General features: G+C 50.7%; 2 protein-coding genes across 4 annotated transcripts in view; both read left to right on the forward strand.

Annotated features, from left to right (window-relative positions):
• The window catches only part of wwc1 (WW and C2 domain containing 1), a 34,129-nt gene that overhangs the window by 9,994 nt on the left and 3,466 nt on the right, over positions 1–20,669 (forward strand). The window lies entirely within an intron of this gene.
• sgcd (sarcoglycan, delta (dystrophin-associated glycoprotein)) overlaps positions 6,153–20,669 on the forward strand; it is a 47,640-nt gene continuing 33,123 nt past the window's right edge. The window contains exons 1-2 of one of the 3 annotated variants that reach the window (XM_062453841.1): positions 6,153–6,240; positions 13,529–13,714. In XM_062453841.1, the coding sequence (XP_062309825.1) occupies positions 13,529–13,714 (186 nt within the window). In that variant the 5' untranslated portion in view covers positions 6,153–6,240. Of the gene's footprint in view, positions 6,241–6,465; positions 6,595–13,528; positions 13,715–20,669 lie in introns of those variants that run through there. The other 2 variants (XM_062453842.1, XM_062453843.1) reach the window with 2 other exon arrangements.

Genomic DNA, 20,669 nt, shown 5'->3' on the forward strand with positions numbered 1-20,669 from the left:
CCCAAATCCTACCTCCTCCCCTCCTCCTCTCCAACACTGGAGCCAGGCAGACACCAGCAGGTGGAAGAGCCTTGTTTGTTTGCTCTGAGCATATCTTCCCGCCAACAAATGACATTTCGCAGAGGAATTGATCCAGCGATTTGGGTTGATCCTCGACTGTCTGAATCCTGATGCAGCCTCTCTCTCTGTCCCTCTCTTTGTCTTTCTCTGTCTCTCCCTCTCTGTCTATCTGTCTCTCTCTCCTCCCCTCTTTCTATCTCTTTCTCTCTCCCCCTTTCTCTCTCAAAATACTGATGCAGCCTTGGAACATGGAAGCCCCCCCCTCCCCCCCCGGCCTAGCTCTCTATCCCTTAGACAAACACTGACGGCCCCCAACCTTTAACTTTGAAGGTTGTTGCCGTGGCAGGAAATCCTGCGAACGAGCGCCGGCTCGAGATGTCTGGCCGTCATTGACTGAGCTGAACCCTTGTTCGTTTGTCTAAAGCTTTTAACAAACACGCATTTGCTGTCCTGCTGTCCACCTCACCTCTGTCTGCCGGGGAGCAGGGCTTCATCCTCCACTATGTTGTCCATGCAGAGTGTCCTTGCTGCTCTCCCACTCTCTCTCTCTCTCTGTCTCTCTGTCTCTTTTTCTCTCTCTCTCACATCCTCTCTCTCTCTCTCTTTTTTCTCTCTCTCACCCTCTCTCTCTCTCTCTCTCTCTCTCTCTCTCTCTTTCTCTCTCTCTCTCTTCACCCTCTCTCTCTCTTGTCTCTTTTCTCTCTCTCTCTCTCTCTCTCTCTCTCTCCTCTCTCTCTCTCTCTCTCTCTCTCTCTCTCTCTCTCTCTCTCTCTCTCTCTCTCTCTCTCTCTCTCTCTCTCTCTCTCTCACCCTCTCTGTCTCTCTCTCTCTCTCTCTCTCTCTCTCTCTCTAGACTCAACACCAGAGGCAGACCTCCATCAGGTCTCCTTCAGCTCCAGGTGCTTGTTCTCTCTCTCTCCCCCTCTTCTCTCTCCCTCTCCTTTCATTCCACTCGTTGCCTCCTTTCACAGCGACCGTGAGCAAGGTTAGGAAGACCTGCTTTTTACTGTTCAGCCTTGCAAACTATTCGTGCGCTTCAGATTTCTCCTCGGGTCGTTCTGGCGGATAAGGCCCCGAGGCGGGCCTGCAGTGGGGGTTTGGACTGGGTAGCTTTTAGCCGACCTGTCAGCCATCCCCCTTCCTCCTTCTGCCAAACCCGTTTTGTGCCACGCAGATGCTATTTGCCGAATGGGTCGATACACCTTTTCAAACGTATCATGTTCTGTGGCCACCCCAGGTGCCAGGGAGAGAGCCGCTCTCTGAGTAATTGTTGTACAGCGCGTGGCATCAATGTGTTTGTCAGAAAGTACCCTTAAAAATGTCCAATTTTTGGAAGCCTGTCTGTCGGTCTGACTGTCTGTCGGCAGGTCTGTTTGTCTGTGTGTCTGTTTTTATGAACCTTGCAGGGTTCTTGGACGCGGTCTGTCCAATGGCAGCTCAAAGCAAATCCTTCCCAATATGCCCCCCCCCCCCCCCTCATTTCTGAGCCACTGAACAGTTAAACAACAGCATGCTGAATGCTGCCTTCAACACACAGTGACTGACACCAATTTTCATGCTGTCTCCTGCCCTCCTATTCCCCTTTCCGCTTCTCTTCCTTCCTTCCTTTCCTCCTCTCTTCCTTCCTTTCCTCCTTCCTTCCTCCTCTCCTCTCTGCCTGTCTGTCTGTCCCACCCTCTCTCGTTCCCTCTGTCTCACTTGTTGTTCATTTTCTCTCTCGTCCTTTCTGCATGGCACCATGTCGCTTACTTTCTCCTCTCTCTCTCTCTCTTCTTTCTCTCTCTCTGTCTATCTCTCTCCCCTCTGTCTCTCTCTCCCCTCTGTCTCTCTCTCTCCCCTCTGTCTCTCTGTCTTTCCTCGGCCTTCCTTAGGGAGGGAGAGGAGAAATGGAGCGAGAGTGAGCCTGTCTGGAATGACAGATGTTATATCCATTATCCCGACTCCTTCACTGGGAGGATGGATGGTGAAAGTATGCGCGGGGCGTCCAGCACTGACGCTGCACTACTGTGACCTCATCACCAGCAGGCCCAGGGTCAGCCTGAACCATCCAGCTCTCAGCTCTGATCGCGACGGAAGGACGCACTCCCAAACTGATCTGGGATGAGTTTGTGAGCGTCCCCGTTTGGATCGGGGGGGAGTCTGGGTTTTACAAACACGGCACACCTTTGCGTTGCGTGACGTGACCAAGATTCTGTAGAGAAAACGCTCCCGGGGTCTGTCGTCTTACAGGGAGCTCCATCGCATCGCGGCGTTGTCGTGACGCCATTGATGGTGATGAGCGGTTTCGGTCACGACTACTGAGCATGCTCGATCGGGAGTGTCAGCACTGCCAGTCTGAAGTCCCCGTGGCCCCTGTAGCCTTCCTGCCACAGGAGCAACAGTGTCCTCTGCAGCAGCAGAAACCAGTGTGTGTTTGTGTGTTGGTGTGTACAGCATGTTTCGTTTTCATTTCCTGGTGTCGGAGACGGGAGCGGCGCGCGCGGGGGGGGGGGGGGGGGGGCGTCCGGCGGCGGGGGGGAACGAAACGCCGTTTAGAGTCCAGACACTTCTGCTCGGAGGACAGCTCTCCAAGCGCCACGGTGACGGAGGGAGGGAGAAAAAAAAACGCGGTTGATTTGGGCGCCGTCTGTTCCGAATGTGAGACGCTGCTGATGTTGGCCATGAGTCAGCATGTCAGCGCTTCGGTCGGTGGTCACTGTTCGTGCGGGGGATGTTTGTGTGCTCCGCTTGGGTCCCCTCTCTCGGCCTCCTCTGAGGGGTTTCTTCTCTCGACTTTTCCTCAGCGAGGAAAGATACCCAGACTTTTTGGGGGTTTCAGAGATTACCCTCAAGTTTCCATCTCCGTGAAGTTTCCCCCGGTAGTTTTTGTGTTTGTGTTCAAACTGTCTCTTCCATTCTGAAGGAAAAGGAAGCAAGGAAGAATGACGATGCAGGAATCTTCTAGGTGCTTTGCATAGATGAGTGTCAGCTACATCGATTCCTCGTGATTCATCCGGCTCTCCCTTCGAAAGGGGAAAAAGGCCCTTTTAAAAGGAGAGAAAGAAAAAAGAAGAGAGAGAGAGAGAGAGAGAAGAAACAGCGGAAACTTCTTAAAACCGTCTCACTGTGGAGAATCGGATTCCGCCCGATTATTGTGTGTTGTCCCTGTTTCGTGGAAAACTTGTAAATCTCGAGATGCTAGGCGTGCTTCCAACCCCTGAAAGGCCTCCCTCCCATCTTATTCCTCCCCCCCCTCTCCTCCCTGTCTCCCCCCCCTCTCCTCCCTGTCTCCCCCCTCTCTCCCAACTACATAGTTCAATCAGACTCGTTCTCTCTCCACCACAACAGGGGGTCTAAAATTAACTTTCATGTTCTGTCTTTGGGTCTAATGGTCTGCTAATTGATTTATTCAGCCTGTGAGTCGGAGTAATTGTTTGGGTTACACAAAGTCACCCCGGCAACAGCCCCGCAGGTGCAACATGGCCACTATATGACAGCCTGTCATCCTACTCTGATCCCCGTCCGCTGGGGTGACTTTCAAGCTTTAATGGTTACCCTCCGAGACATCTGAGGGGGTGGGGGAAGGGGGGGGGGGGAGGAGAGAGAGGACTAGCTATAAAACTTCACATTATTACACTGTTCTAATCCTCAGAAATGACAAATGCCTATTTGAGAGCTGACTGAGTTGGCTAACTATTTACCCAGCCTAAGCCTATAACCTTAACAGACTTATTTACAGGTAATTCAACGAAGCTGTTAAACATAATAAATGGAACATCTGTAGTTTCAAAAATTTAATTTAACAGTTAACGCCCATGGTACGCATTCCAAAGAGTTGCCAACTCTTTGGAATCTGTAACTGTCTCTAACTGACATTTCTGACACACAGTCACGTCTGATGGTGGTGATAAATGAAGTCTTTGTTATATGAAGATGCTTAAACAATGCACAGCCATCACTAGACAAATGATCCTTTCCTGTTTAATTAGCGTGCCTGCGAGAATAAGAATCCAACAATTTAACTTGAGAAATCGTTCTTCTTTCATAATGATGTCAGGAATAGTGAAGTTCTCACTGTAAGTATTGCTTATTGCCCTCAGCCCTCTGAACAGGATCAAGAACCGCGCTCCGGAATGAATCGGCGTATTTATTCATGTGACATCTGTGTCACAATGCATATTCACCAAGCCTGTCTCTATTTGGACGGCTCAAGTCCTGTTGCAGGTTTCAGATGCTAATTGGTTGTTTTCAAACCCAGAATGGAATAGGGAAGCAGGGTTGGGCGGGACCTGGAGCTGGAGACTCGGGCTGGGGCTAGTTAGACAGCGGACAGGGGAGATTGGTCTCCGAGGAGAGATGTACTCACAACAACACAATGAAGCCGGCTGTAAGCCCATACTGTTTGGCCTTCGTACAGACCACACACACACACACACACACAGGCATGAACGTATATGCTTTCATGTACACACATACACACGCAGAGACACTACGTTAATGAACACACTCGTAAAAATACAGACCGACAGCTCTGCAGACACACACACACACACACCTACACACACACACACACCTACACACACACACACCTACACACACACACACACACCTACACACACACACACCTACTCACACACACCTACACACACACACACACTCCTACACTCACACACACCTACACACACCTACACATACACACACCTACACACACCTACACACACACACACCTACACACACACACCTACACACACACACCTACACACACACACCTACACACACACACACACCTACATACACACACACACACCTACGTGCACCCTGTTTAGGCTCTCTCGCTCTCGCTCTCTCTTCCTCTCTCTCTCATATCCCTGTCAAATTTCAAAATCAAATCAAATTTTATTTGTATATAGCCCTTTTTACGAGTGATGTCAAAAAGGCCTTCATGTCAAGATTCGTGGGGAAATGGTGAGCTGAATCAAATCAAATCAAATTTATACAAATAAATTTTATTTTATTTGATTCATGTACGCCCGTAGAACTGCACCCTTCCAATCTCTCGCATCCCTTAAGAGACCATTTCCCCACGAATCTTGAAATGTCACCGTAAAAACAGCTCAATAATTCTTGAGTGGTGCATCTTCGTAACCAAACTAAAGACATAACCCTGGCGTCTTCTTCCTGGTACGCAAAGGTCCGACGGCCTATTTGGGAACCCCTTTTATCGATCAGCGAATCATCATCATCATCATCATCCGGACCGGTAGCTCGGCAACGCTGTAACACGGCAACGCTGTAGCGCAGCAACATGGAGTCGGAGTCCCAGGCGTCCAGGGGCTGCCTTGAATGGATGCTTAGGATGCTGGACAGAGACCCGGCTGTTAGACGATCATTACCATAGCATTATTCATCCAACAGGCCACACTGTGGAGGGGAGAGAGAGAGTGGGTAGAGAGAGAGGAAAGTTAAGAAAAAGACACAGTAAGGAGTGGGAGGATGGACAGACAGGGAGCGAGGGAGAGAGGGAGAGAGACTGAATGAGTGGGAGAGAGAGACAGAGAGAGAGAGAGGGAGAGAGGGAGAGGCTTTGTGGTCATTTTCCTGCCTCCCTAGCTGTGCTGTCAGGCCACAGCATAATAAGCAGAGGAGGGGAGCACATTTTTTCCATTCCCTCTCCTTTTTTTCCCTCTCACACAAACACACACACACACAGTGACACACACACGCAACCAGCAAGGGCCTCTGGTCTAACTTCCCACATGTGTCTCAGGGTCTAAATCTGGCAGGCGACCACAGGGCTGTAACTCAGTCCTCTCCGCCTGGCGCAGAATCCGGCAGGGAGCGCAGCAGCAGCGCTCCAACCAGACTCCAGCAGGACACAGCGCCGCGAGGCCAGGAAGCTGCAGAGGGCGCGTTAGGGAAGGGACTTGGACGGACGGACGGGGGGGGGAGTGTGTTATTGGAAAAGCTGACGAGAGGTGGTGGTGGGGGGGGGGGGGGCCGCTTGTGCTTGGTGCCGTTTGAGCAGGAACCCTTCACAGCTTCCTAAGGGCTCAATCTGACACTCCCTGACTCCCTGAGCTGAAGATCGGGGGAGGAGAGGGAAAGAGAGAGAGAGAGGGAAAGAGAGAGGGAGGGAGGGAAAGAGGGAGGGAGGAAGAGAAAAAACCGAGGGGGTAAAGAAGAAACGGAAAAGAGGTAGAGGTAAGTTAGGATTCTTCAGCGGCTTCTTGGCTTTGTTTGTGCGGAGGGACGCTGAGAGCTCCAACTCATTATACGAGTTGGAGAGGAAAGGGCGGGAGGTGGGCTGAGCTATATTTAGAAGGGAACCGCGAGCGGAATCAAACCTTGCTGTATTCTTCTCCGCGTCTAGAGCTCGAGAGTAGTGGCTCTGTTTTAGTTTTGCCTTGTGTGCATGTTGGTGTGTGTGTGTGTGTGTTCTCCCTGGTGCTTCAAAAATATTTCTCAGAAGCGCAGTTCAAATACCGACCCCTGGATTCAGGCGGGAAATTAATTTGCTGTTTCCTTTTCGCCAGGAGGAGAAAAGTTAGGACGGCGGTGAGCCAATAACTTTTTTTGTGTATTTCTTTATTTTCGGTCGGGGGGGGGGGGGTTGGGGGGGTGGAATGTAGTGCTTTTCAAGGGTGTTCGTTCAGCGCGTGTCAGCGGCGTGTGGTACAGAGTCTCAAGCCCACTCTCCCATATCAGTTCTGGCTCACATTTGGTTTCAATTACCCCGGGCCCTCTGGGAAACGGGGGAACTATAAATAAGTAACAACGCTCTCTCTTTGGACTGGCTCCTTACGTCTGTGCTGTCAGACGACTAGCAGGCTAGGCTGCTGACTGGAAGCATGGGGGGGGCTGGGGAAGGGACCCTGGGGCAGGGGCTTTGTGGCTTTCGGGTGTGTGTGTGTGTGTGGGAGGGAGAGTGTGTCATGGGTGTAGTTGGAGCTGATTAGGGTGGTTAGAGGCATGCATGCCTCTCCCAGTATAGTGCTGAGAGCAGACAGCTGTGAGGTGTCTGTTGGGATTGGCCTCCCAGCCTCTTCACATGGAGCTGTGACAAGTCACACTGGTGCTGCGGTGTATGCTTCAAAAGAGGGCCGGAGGGAGGGAGGGAGGGGAGGAAGGAGGGAGGCAGGGGGGGAGGGGAGGAGGGAAGGAGTGTGAGAAAGTGAGATAGCGAGGAGGACCAAGGAACAGAGAGAAAAGGGAGAAAGAGGGAGAACAAGAAAGCTGAAATGACAGATCTGGAGAGAGAGGGGGGGGAGAGAGAAGAAAGACAGAATAAGTGAGCGAGAGAGAGCGTTGATGTGAGGATTAGGCTTGCTGACTGGAACACAATGCCCTTGTTCTTCCTAGGTCTGGGTGACGCAGTGTCATTATTCTAAAAACGCCGTCTTCCTTCAGTCCCCAGAACTGCAGCTGTGGGTCCAAACCAGAATACAGTAGCCTTACTTGTGATGCTGCAGAAAGAGAGCATTGTGGGAAGAGAGAAAAAAAATTGTTATTTTCGGTTCCCTTTGTTCTAACTTCTTCGTGAACAGCTTATGCCCCGTTTTATCATTCTGCTTACAGACTCCCTCTCTCTCTCTCCTTTTGTCTCTCTCCCCTTCTCTCTTTTCCTCCCTCTCTCCCTTTCAGTTTATCCTTCTCTCTCTCTGTTTCTCTCTCTCCCTGTTTTTCTCTCTCTCTTTCTCTCCCTGTTTCTCTCTCTCTTTCTCTCAATGTTTCTCTCTTTCTCTCCCTGTTTTTCTCTCTCTCTCTTTCTCTCCCTGTTTTTCTCTCTCTCTCTTTCTCTCCCTGTTTTTCTCTCTCTCTCTCCCCCCTGTTTCTCTCTCTCCCTGTTTCTCTCTCTCTCTGCCTGTCCAGTTGTTTCTGGTCAGGCAGCAGATCATTAGGGTCTCGTCCCAGCTCCCCAACTCGCTGTAAAAATAAGAATAATTGGAGGCCGGCAGTAAAACTCAACGATGTGGAAGAGGAGACTCGTCCTGTCCGGCATGACCTCTTAACAAACGATACCCCTGTTCTTTTTGATTCCCACATTAATACCAACGTATGGATGACATTCTCTCCAGACGTCCCTGTCTTGCTCCGCTCCCTGGCTGTTCGCTACAGTGTGAACTTGTTCTTTGTGGTGCTCCTTCAGAACAGGCTCTTCGGTGTCCCTTTCTAATGACTCTTCTTCTTCTGCTAGTTGTGAAGTCACATGGAGTCTTCTTCTTCTGCTAGTTGTGAAGTCACATGGAATCTTTTGTTTTTCCTCTGCTCTGCTGGCGCCGCACCAAGTCAATACTGACGCTCTTTCTGGTAGGGTTGGGAAACGCGCACATCCGAGCTCTCTCTACACACACACACACACACACACACATCCGAGCTCTCTCTACACACACACACACACACACACACATCCAAGCTCTCTCTAAACTCTACACACAAAACCTATTTAAAAGATCAGAACTAATTTGTGACTTCCAGTAACCCTGATGTATGAACAGACATTCGGCCTTGAACGCTCCATCATCTCAGTTTCCCACCAGACTGAAGACGGGTCATGAAAGACTTGCAGTCACGCCGCACTGTGGATCAACTTTTAAACCGTGAGATTACCAAGTAGTCGGCTACTTTACAACACACAAAGAAGAAAGGGGTAGGCCTGACAAACGCTTCAGCACGAGTTCTTTAGTTTCGACTTCATTTGAAACAAGAGGATCAATTAAATATGTAAAACACAAGGCAGGCAGGAAAGAACAAAACAGTGGCATAGTCATTAATAATCGGGTTGCGATCTCCGGAGAGAGACCATTAATTGGGTTTTGTCTGAAAGACTACATGAAAGCGGTCAAACGAAAAGATTATTCTTTCCGTCCTTTATAACTGTAAAATGAAACAGTTTTTTATCTATGGCATTACATTCTCCTTGCAATTAACGATCTGCTTACCGAAGGACATTAGCCAAATAATTGACATGGTAAATACAGCTATTTGATGTAAACATTGTCTCGTTAAGAACGAACGTGAACGCTTCGCTTCAAAGACGCCGTAGCCCTAGTGATCGCCGCGGGGAAGATCGTCACAACTCGCCAACGCACCACCGTCACAAACACGGAGAGATTTTTTTGGGGGGGACCTTCCTGGCGCCGCTAACGTCGGTGAGCTACGTCGCGGTGCCATCTGGCCGCGCGTGGCGTTCCGACAGTCCCATCGCCTGGAGCGTCTCCAGCTGTGTACAAGGCCCTCGCCGCTGCTGCTGTTCGGCGGAGGCACGGCAGAACGTTCTGTGGCAGATGGTCTGTATTCTCGAGATCTCCTGGCGATCACCATGCCGACGCAGAGGCACTTACTTACTCACTTACTGCGAGCGATGTCATCACGTGCTGCTTTGGGACTGTTACGGTTTGGGTTGGAAACAGGGTTCAAGGTTAGGGCAGGGTCAGATTACGAGTTGGGACTGAGGCTAGGTTTGGCCTAGAGGTCAGGTTTCTTTGCATAGCCCTCCCTATACATTTACATTTAGTCATTTAGCAGACGCTCTTATCCAGAGCGACTTACAGTAAGTACAGGGACATTCCCCCCGAGGCAAGTAGGGTGAAGTGCCTTGCCCAAGGACACGTCGTCGTTTGGCACAGCCAGATTCGAACCAACAACCTTCTGATTAATAGCCTGACTCCCTAACCGCTCTACAACCCCCCTACATACATCCTATGTCGCAGAGAACCTAAACCCTCAAGGAAGACAAGGAACCCCTCAAAGAATCTTGAGTATTTATTTTTTTTACTGTACTGCACAGTACAGTACGTATCACAATATCTCTAGGTCTACTAGACTCCACTGACTGCGAGTCCCTGTTCTGCCCGGACAGAACAGGGACTCCTCCTGTGGGATAACACTGGGATTCTCCTTTTCCCTGTTCTCCCTCTCCGGCTCCTTGGCCCTGTTACTCACCCAAGCGCTTATGACAATCTGATGATTAAGGTGTTAGCCTTTCGCGGCCGCGATAGTGAGGGAGAACGAGGGCAAGGGATATGGAAAGAGAGAGGGGAAAGACTCTAGTCTGGTAGTCTGGGGAGACAGGCAATTTACCATCACTGTCTACTGTCCCTGGGGGGGGATAGGCAGGCAGGCAGCAGAGGGGAGAAAGCAGGGGAGTATGACACTAGACTCCTCGTGGCCCGTCACTGGGCTGGAGTTTAGCTGCTCCTCTCTTTATCTCTCTCCCTCCTCTCTCTCCCTCCCTCTCTCTCTGTCTCTCTCCCCTCTCCCTCTTTCTCTTCCTTCGACCTCCCTCTTCCACTAAGAAGTTGTATTTATAGACCTGGTTGTCTGAGGCCTGCATGTCTTTATCAGCCCTCAGTCACTTCTCTGGAACACTCCAGAGCTCCAATGGTCGAGTCGGGAAGGGCTACGTAGAGGGTTCAGCTTTATATATCACCCTGCAGAGTGTGTGTGTGTGTTTGTGTGTATAACCAAGTTGAACTGGTTAAACTCACTCCTCAGTATAAACGCCGTTCAGCCGCGCCATCAAATTGCTAGCTTTTTGGGTGGCGTAGCTGGGCTAAAGTGGTATTTATGAAAGGTTGCGGTGGCTTGTGTGAGTCAGAGGTGAGGGAGGAGGCCATTCTGACCGACGTTGGGATGACCCACAGAACTCAGACAGGATTTAATGATCATTAGCATTTGAAACGTTCTGTCTGTTGTTCTGCCTGTCTCTCTCTCTCTGTATGTCTACGTCTCTGAGGTACACAAAGAAAAGTTCACAGGAAGAAGGCCTATAATTTATCTCATGCTGCCTGCGAAGCAACTCCGCGGCAAACAAACATTCCGAGAGGAATATGGACGCGGGCGTTCGCCTAGTAATCAGCTTTATAGAGACGCCAGTGAACGAATCATGGGGGTTTTACTAGACAATGCCAGTTTTCCTTGCACCAGCCGAAACAAAACAAGCAAACGTATTCAGCTGTTAAAGTATTCATCTTGCCCTCTAGACAGTCATGTCGGTTCTCAGTCTGACTTCACGCTTTTAACCAAGCATTAACTAATGAATTCAGTTGTTTTTTTGTTTTTCATAGCCACACGGATGCAGCGGCTTATGAATCACTGGGGGTGCTTTGTTCGATATTCTGAGCTGATGCGAAACACGTTCATTTTCCAAATATGATTTCATGACCTTTGCGTCTTCATCCGAATTCGTTAACCATGTGTTCGTTAACCCTTGTGTTATCTTCGGGTCATTCTGACCCATCAGTCATTGTGACCCACCGTCGTATTGCGACAAATTTACCTCATACAAAAACAAAGTGAAGCATTTTCTTTTAACTGTCGGGCTGTCTCAGACCCCCCACATTGGAATGGTTAAAAGAAAATTATTTGTATTTGTTTTTGTATTGGGTAAAATTGGGTAAACACAACGATGGTTCGTTATGAACCTTTGGGTCATGTGACCCGAAGGAAGCACGAGGGTTAACACGACGTAGTCAAACCTTGTGGGAAAACGACAATGCAAAGCGTTCCAGCAGTAATTTCACGACCTACAAAAGGTAGCGCTGCAGCCATGGACTGGGAATATTAAGATTAGAAACCCGAGGGCCGAATACATAGCCTGTTGTAGGCTAAATATTATAAACGCTGTAGCTTATTGGTCAGCGTGGCGTTAATACCGTAACTGTAGGCTATATATTCTTTAAAAGAACACATGCTGCCCATTGAAAGTAAGCCTGTCTAATGACGTAGCGTTAGAGTAGTTCCACATTGACTGGCCTCATTACCGGCTGGTGCCCAGCAAAAATAAATATTTCAATTCTAACTTTTACAACCCATCTTTCCTCAAGTGTATTTTCTTCAAGCCAGGACACGACTATAAACAGTTAGCCGTCGGCCAGTATCCCTCTGCTGTTGAGCATTTATCTGCTTTCACATTCTGCGGCGTTGACCACGGGCTGTTGAGTGGAGTCAGAACGGGAGGTATGAAGTTGCCAGGTTTATAGAAGTTGCCAGGTTTGCGGAACCAAACCACATGTTGTCTATAAAAAAAATAAACTAATGGAGAGGAGCCCAGCGATTTGGCGGAAAAAAAGAACCAATAACATTCAGCAACGCTTGGATTGGCTCTAATCAGGAACACACTCGCTGTGTTTGTGAGTTGTGCCGGTCCTTCCTTCATGCCCCGAGCGAGAGGACTACATTGGATGTTAGCGAAGCAGAAACACTCCAAAGGGCAGAGTTTTGATTTGCCTCCAATTTTCCGTTTATTTCATTTTCTGCCTGTTCAGTTTTCCTTTCTGTACTTCTCTCCCTTCATGAGTGTAAAACACCATTATTTATGCTGTAACCAAGCACCATTATTTTTCTATTGAACTCGGAGTAAAAAAAAAGAAGAAAAAAGGGCTGTTCTTCTGCCAGTGCAGTGTAGAGAAATATATTTTGGTCTCCGTGCACGGACTGTCTGATACCTGTGAGGGGGAAAAAATACTGGAGATTCAGGTGCTCTGTGTTTACAGAGTAGATTATAACAGAATAGAGTAGAGCAAAGTAGAATGGATCGGAACACCGCCAAGTAGAATTGAGTAGAAAAGAAACAACCGAAATAGGATGGAAGACCCACTTTTTCATTGTCATGTTAATCATCGCCTGCATCATCACCAAAACCTCCTAGCATTTACATTGCAAAGCCTGTGATGATATACCTAACCTGATGCCGAGGTGTACAGTGGCTATCTCCATTTTGCTGACTGGCGTTCTGGCGTTTTCACAGGCCTGTCGACTGTCATTTGTTTCAGTTAGCTGTGAATGTGTGCGGTTTTCAAACCTGATTGGATCTGGCGCCCAGGCCAGCACTGTAGACAGTAAATTGTATTTTGCACGGAGTTATTAGGCCATTATTATGACGGTTGAAGTGAACAATGCCTTCTCCTCTTTAACAGGCGGACAATTAGAATCATCATTAATGGACACACTCAGCACATCAATGGGGCAGAGCCAGAGTAATGGAGATATAGAACACTTATTGGACTATCAATCAATTTGATTCCTAACTAAACTGTCTTTCATTGTGCCGCAACTGAACGATCGAGTATTGATACTACAGTAGAGCCACGATCCTCTCTCTTTCTGGGGCCAGTGTGGGTTCTGCAGTGGTGGTGGTGGGGGGGGGGGGGGATTTGATCAGTGCTAAAATGCCACACTGGAAGATCTAGCTGGTGCTTTGGCTGTGCAGCAGTTGGCCTTGTGTGTTGGTGTGCTGTTGCTGTCTGCTGTTAGCAGACACACGCTCAGACAGGGATGTGCGGCCGAATGGAAAGTCGTTGGATGCCGAACATGAACACAGTGAACCTGGTGGCCATGTGGGCTGTGTTACACGAGGCGTGCTAACCTGTGACTCTCTCCTCCCCTCCCCCTCTCCTCCTCCCTCCTGTCCTCTCCTCCTCCTCTCCTCTCTTCCCCCCCTCTTCTCCACCCTTCTCTTCCATCCTTCCTCTCTCCTCTCCGCCTGCAGATGACCCAAGAACAGTGCACTCATAGGAACAATGTCCAGAGCTCAGAGAAACCTCACGTGTACAAGGTGGGCATCTACGGCTGGAGGAAGCGCTGCCTCTACTTCTTCGTCCTGCTGTTGATGATCCTCATCCTGGTCAACCTGGCCTTAACCATCTGGATCCTCAAGGTCATGAACTTCACCATAGTAAGTGGGTGTGTCTTCTTGGAGGGGGGGAGGGAGGGGAGGGGGGGGGGAGGGAGGGGAGGGGAGGGGGGAGGGAGGGGAGGGCACAGCACAGCTCAGTGGTTGGAGCGCTCCGACGCAGAGGAAAGACGTTTTACGTTAAGATCCCTTCTTGCACGTCACTAGTTTGATACGGTGTGCGCTGTTGTGTTCTCTAAGCGAAAGACGGTGGAGGGGGGACGGGGGGGGGGAGAGGAGGGGGGGGGGAGGAGGGGGTTAAAGGATGTTCCTGTTTTTTTAAGGAATTCACCACTCCTAGTTTACTGTGAAGTAATGTCGAGGCCTTGTGGAATAACGTTAATCTCTGAGGCAATCTACAGGGTGGGAAGGAATGCAGAGTTACAGACAGCCAAGTAAGCCATTATGTAGTTGGCCAATTTGGGCAAACTGGAGGGTTAGCTAAATTTGTTGATATGTACGGTATGCTAAGTCACAGTAGCTATCGGTACATGAAGTTCATGAACACTCTTGTAAGTCCTGATGAACTCCTGGCACCTTCCTGACTGACTAGTTGTTGTTGTCAAGATCCCTCCATGGCTGCCAGCACTCCGAGAACATTGATTATTCCATTTACCTTAACAGTGTGCACGAATAATAGGGGGTTTTCTCCACAGGGGGCTTGGAATGCAGGGCTGGTAATTGTCAGAAGCAGCATTTGAATTCTACCAGTTTGTTTTCCCTCACAGTGGTCGATCTGCTACAGCGTCGGTCCACTTAGCTAACTCAAGGCAGAGCGGGGTGGAGGAGCAGGGGAGGGGGGTGGAGGAGGGGAGAGGAGAGGGGGAGGGGAGAGGGGGGTCCTCATCACCCCCCGCCCCCCCTCCCTTCCTTCTCTGCGTGTATTTTGTCCCCTCCGACCCCCTGTGGTTCCTGACTTTCACTCTGAGGGTGTGTCGGGTTGTCGTTTATTCAACCTCACAGTGGTCTTGGTAGTCAGCTGCCTCGTACTGCTCTGTCATCAGACGCTTGGAGGAGCTGGCAAAACGTCCCTAGTCTAGATACACACCGCCCTCTATCACACCCACGTTGACATTCATTTGCATGTTTTTTTTATTCTTTGAGTTCTGCCTCTCCAGTGTAGACCCCAGTGAGTCACAAAGGAAGAGGAAAAGGCAGACAGAGAGAGGGAGAAGTGGCGAGACGGACGGAGGGAGGGGGGTTCCGGAGGGAGAGAAGGAAAGAAAAGAACAGCGAGTGGTAGAAAGAGAAGAGATTGAGAGAGGGGAGAGGAGAGAGAGGGAGATAAGTAAAGCGATAAAGAGAGGAGAGAGCGAGGGAGAGAGAGTCAGCCCCCCCAAACCCCCCCCCACAGTTTTGTTTGTCTGTTCACCGTTCACATGGTGTTGATGAGTCAGTCTGGGGTGACGGAGGAGAGATGCCCGCCCCCTCCACGCCGCTCTGAATAAAACATGAGGGCCGAGGATGTTTGCTCACACTACATGAGAAATGAACAAATATAAGAGCGGGTCAAATATAAGAGCGGGTCATTCAGGAGTGGCTCCAGGCCGTCCCAGGTCGGTCAGGTGCTCTGGGTTATATATATATATAGAGAGAGAGAGCCCTGTGCCTGTGTAGCCCGCTTGTCTTTTCTCCTTCCCACGTTCCCCGGCCTCTACCTGCCCCGGCCTCTACCTGCCCCAGCCTCTACCTTCCCCAGCCTCTACCTTCCCCAGCCTCTACTTTCCCCAGCCTCTACCTGCCATGGCCTCTACCTTCCCCAGCCTCTACTTTCCCAGCCTCTACCTTCCCCAGCCTCTACCTGCCATGGCCTCTACCTTCCCCAGCCTCTACCTTCCCTAGCCTCTACTTTCCCAGCCTCTACCTTCCCCAGCCTCTACCTGCCCCAGCCTCTACCTGCCCCAGCCTCTACCTTTCCCAGCCCCTACCTGCCCCAGCCTCTACCTGCCCCAGCCTCTACCTGCCCCAGCCTCTACCTTCCCAGCCTCTATGTAGGACCCAGAGGTGCTGTGTGCTTTACGGCCCTGCACTTGCAGGTGCACTCAAGGACAAGACAGGCTCTTTGGGTGTTAAGAGTCTTCTGGAGACACACACACACACACACACATATATACACACACACACACATACAGCAGATGGCTGCTTGTAGATTTATGTCTGTTTTAATCGCCAAGCAGCTCCTGAGCAGTGTGTGACATATCAAGGAAAGATCCGGATGAAATATTCACGCCAACTTCTCTCGGAGTCGGAACGCCATGAATATGAATAAGGAGCTGAAGTGGACATTTTTGTGTGTATGTTTGTGTGCGTGTGTGTGTGTCTGGGCACCATGCATTTTGCATTTTTAGATGCTCATTATGACGAGCAGTCACATCACACTCTGTCCCTCAGAATGCCACTCAACCTGGGTGATGATGAAATATTCACCCACTCAGACCCATTCAAGAACAAACTTGTGACTTTAAAGCTTTTAGCGATGAAATATATATACGCCTGACCGGTCCTGAGACACACATCGCCACGGCGGTCAACACGAGAAGCTCACACAGAGTACAGGTACAGGAACACTTAAGCTGGGGGACGTTGTGGAGGAGGCTGGGTGTCGACCAGGCTGTGGAAGCACACCAGGCCGCTCCTCCTGTTTGGTTAATTGGAACCTCTTTTTGACCCTCGTTCTTGACCTGCTGCTCTGGTGCTGTGGCGGGGGCCAGGTGGTGAGCCGCACACACACTCACACACACTCACACGCACACACATACATACACACACACACATCGAGAGGGAGAGGAGGCGAAGGGGAAGGATGAAAAAGGAGAGGCGGGAGGAGGGATGGTGATCTGGAGGGAGAGAGAGGGAGAGAGGGGGGAGAGAGGAAGGGATGGTGATCTGGAGGGAGGGAGAGAGAGAGAGGGAGAGAGGAAGGGATGGTGATCTGGAGGGAGGGAGAGAGAGAGAGAGGGAGAGAGGAAGGGATGGTGATCTGGAGGGAGGGAGGGGGGTACCAAAATGGACAGGAGGAATAGAGATCATGAGAGGAGGACGAGAGGAAGGGATGGATGGAAGGATGAAAAGACGGAGAGCTTTGCCGCCGCCAGCAGTTTGCACGAGCACCAGCCGGCCTCGCATCCACAACCAGTCAGGTCAACAGTCAGTGACCAACACACAAATTCATATCACGTCCTTCTATTTCTTTAGCAGATGAAGTGTATACCAAAAAACGCTCAAGAGCTCATGAGAGAGTGAGAGAGGAGGAGGAGGAGAAGGAGTCAAACATAAAAGCCTTGTGGTTAGATTCTCACCAGATTTAATTAAACACTTTGGGGAGGCCACAGTCAGAGATGGTTGAGTGACTCTAACTGCTAGTGTGTGAGATGACCGCGGCTTTCTGAGGCTCCCCCCCCCCCCCCCCCCACCTTCCGGTTCTCTCTGTGCTAACGGCGTTCAGTAAACACCGCACCGTGTTAGTTTAAGGACTCGGAGGAGAGGCTGGAAGAAGGGTGAGACCAGCAGTCAGGTCTGAGCCAGACTCTCTCTCTCTCTCTCGCCCTCTTCAAATATCGCCCTCGCTTTCCTACTCATTATCTACATTACATGGATATTTTATTCATTTAGCAGACGCTTTCACCCTATGCGATTGTATAAATGGAGCACGTAGAGAGTATGGCAGAAATGCAGGCATCACAAGGGTATAGTTTGCGATGGTATTTCTGTGGTTCGAGTCAAGGAATGGTCTGTATTACCCAGACATGGTACAAGCGAACTGATTCTAAGCTGTGGCGTACAATAAGAATAGCCATACTGAAACAATATTAACCACAACATAACATGGTCCGACGCAGCAGAAACAACATATCTTAAGTGCGACATCAAACTCTTCGGTGGGCGCTGTCTCTTGCCAGACAGTGGAACCGCAAGGCCTCAAACTGCAGCATGCTTAGAAGGGACACATTTATATAACAAGTAATGTTCCCCCAAGTCCTGCTTTACATGCCCTTTATGGATCCCCATCTCTTTCTTTCTATCGCTTTTGATCTCTTTGTCTCAGATTTGACTGGCCAATAAAAGGGTTTTTAGAAACAATTTATTCTCTCCGACTCTCAATTTATTCTCTCCGACTCTCATCCTCTCCCTCTCCGTTTCTGCCTTGTACTCTCCCTCTTCTCCTTCTTTCTCTACCCCTCCATCTCTCTCTAACTCTTCATCCCCCTTCTCCCGCTCTCTCTACCTCTCCATCTCCCTCTCTCTTGACATCTCCCTCTCTCTCTACCTCTCCATCTCCCTCTCTCTCTACCTCTCCATCCCCCTTATCCCTCTCTCTTCCTCTCCTTCTCCCTCTCTCTCTACCTCTCCATCCCCCATCTCCCTCTCTCTCTTCCTCTCCATGTCTGTCCACCTCTCCCTCCTTCGCTCTCTTCATCCCTCCTCCTCTTCGTCCCCCTCTCTCGGAGACGCGAGGACTCGTCCCGCTGCAGGAAGCCCCGCCCCTTCCTGCTAACCAGGGGCGTAGCCGTGCAACAGAGAACTCCTGGCCCGTGGTGATGACGGATCGCTGTACTTGTGCTCCGCCTTCATCCCCAGTCCCCCACAGGGGAGGGGGGAGACACAGGGGGAGACACAGGGGGAGACACAGGGGGAGACACAGGGGGAGACACAGGGGGAGACACAGAGGCCCGATTCATTATTCTACCGTAAAGAAAGAGAGAGAGAGAGGGTGGGGGGGATGGAGGGAGTAAGAGATAGAGGTAAAGGGGGGAGAGGGAGAGGGTGATTCATTAGTCTACCGTGAGAAAGGGAAAGAGGGAGAGAGAGGGAGGGAGGGTGGGGGGGATGGGGGGAGTAAGAGATAGAGTTAAAGGGGGGAGAGAGGGAGGGTGATCCATTAGTCTACCGTCCTCGATGTGTTCCCCACTTGCATGAATTCAGCCAACCACCGCCCTGACCCCACCCCCCACACACACCCCCCCCTCCCCAACCTGGCCCCTCCACCCCCACCCTCCTCCACGTGGAGACGGCTAATAGCCAAGCTCCAACTGCATCATGTGTCAGCCAGTACGCTAATTAGCGCTCCGTCCCCCAGCACTCCCGGACTCTGCGCTGCTCCCACCTTCGAGAGCAAAACCGCCCTCATTAGTGCAAACGCACTCAGCGAAGCGCCCGCAATTTTCCATCTGTGTCTGGGTGAGAGGGGGGGGGGGGAAGACGATGTTTTTTTATAAAATAAAAATGAAGAAATTGCCCCCGACTTGAGAGAGCAAAAGGAGGGGGGAGGAGAAGGAAGGGGGAGGAGGAGGGGGAGGAGGAATCGCACTGGGTCACGGAATCCGTCTTATTCCTTCCTACGCTAGCCGCGGCGGTTTTCATAACGGACCTGAAAGGTCGCACAACGCTTGACCCCCAGCGTCGGAAAAGTGCTCATTCTCAAACAGAAGAGCTCTCCCTGTCTGGGCTCCACGCCAGCCCCACTGCTCCCCGCTTCTCTGCCCAGGAGAGGCAGCTCGCTAGCGGGGTGAGAGGGGAGCGAGGAGGGTCTCTCTGGATGGGGGTGGGGGAGTCCTCCGGGCATCGCTGCTCCTGGGGGGTTGACGTGAGGCGCCCCAGACGGGGGTGTGGACCTGAATCGGCTCCCTCCTCCTGGTCTGGATCTCTGGTTCTCTCTTCCAGCCAGGTAGGGACAGATGACGCCCTGACCCGAATCCAAGCATCGACTCTGGGACTCGGAGAGCTTCCGGTGTGGTGGTGTCCTGTGAGGAAGGTCGATTGGAAGCCACCACCACCGCCCTTTCCTTCCTCAGTTAGTTGAACGAAACCTGACGTTTTGGTGGCTCTGCTTTGGCGGCATCGCGCCTATACCAGTTAACATTTTACATTTAGTCATTTAGCAGACGCTCTTATCCAGAGCGTTTGTCGTCACTGCGAGAATGCCTGCAGTCCTCACCTGCTCACAGTGGCCACGCCCTCCAGGCTATAGAAGCCATATACTGTAGACCTGGAGCTGTGTGTGCGTGTGTGTAGTCAGATGGCTGAGCGGTGAGGGAGTCTGACTAGTAATCCGAAGGTTGCCAGTTCGATTCCCGGTCATGCCAACTGACGTTGTGTCCTTGGGCAAGGCACTTCACCCTACTTGCCTCTGGGGGAATGTCCCTGTACTTACTGTAAGTCGCTCTGGATAAGAGCGTCTGCTAAATGACTAAATGTAAATGTAATGTGTGTCTTTGTTCGTGTGTGTGGGTCTGCGCGTGTGTGTGTGTGTGTTGTTGGCGGGCGAACGTGAGCTAAGCGAGGCCTGTCATATAAAGGGCAGTGGGCCTCCTTGTTGTGTTTGTTTATGGCAGGTGGGTCGAAGCTCGACTTCCTGGCCAGAACCAAAATGGTGTCATTGTCTATTAACCTCCGAGTGAGGCTGTTTAATGTGTTAGGGTGGCACTTTTTTTTTTATCCTCTTCCTCTCTACCGCCCTTCTCTCTCTCTCTCTCCATCTCTGTGTGTGTCTCTCTCTCTCTCCATCTCTGTGTCTCTCTCTCTGTGTGTCTCTCTCTCTCTCTCTCTCTGTCTCTCTCGCTGTCTCTCTCCCCTACCTCGCTCTCTCTCTTTCCCCCTACCTCTGTCTCTCTCTCTCTCTCTCTCTCTCTCTCTCTCTCTCTCTCTCTCTCTCTCTCTCTCTCTCTCTCTCTCTCTCTCTCTCTCTCTCTCTCTGTGTCTGTATCTCTGAGCTGCAGCGTGGAGTCTCACAGCTCACTCCTGTGTTTTTCCCTCAGTCAGCAGAAACGTCCACAGGGATAGGAGAGACAGAGTTAGAGAGAGAGACACAGAGAGAGACACAGGGAGAGGAGAGAGAGAGAGTTAGATTTGCGACTTTGTACATAACACACGTGGAACGGCATGGATAGAGGGGGGGGGAGAAAAAAAACAACCTTTCCCATTTTGTTGATTTACCTGACAAACGGTACAGAGAGATAGC

Source organism: Osmerus eperlanus, chromosome 27, assembly GCF_963692335.1.
Source record: "Osmerus eperlanus chromosome 27, fOsmEpe2.1, whole genome shotgun sequence".
Classification (NCBI taxonomy): domain Eukaryota; kingdom Metazoa; phylum Chordata; class Actinopteri; order Osmeriformes; family Osmeridae; genus Osmerus; species Osmerus eperlanus.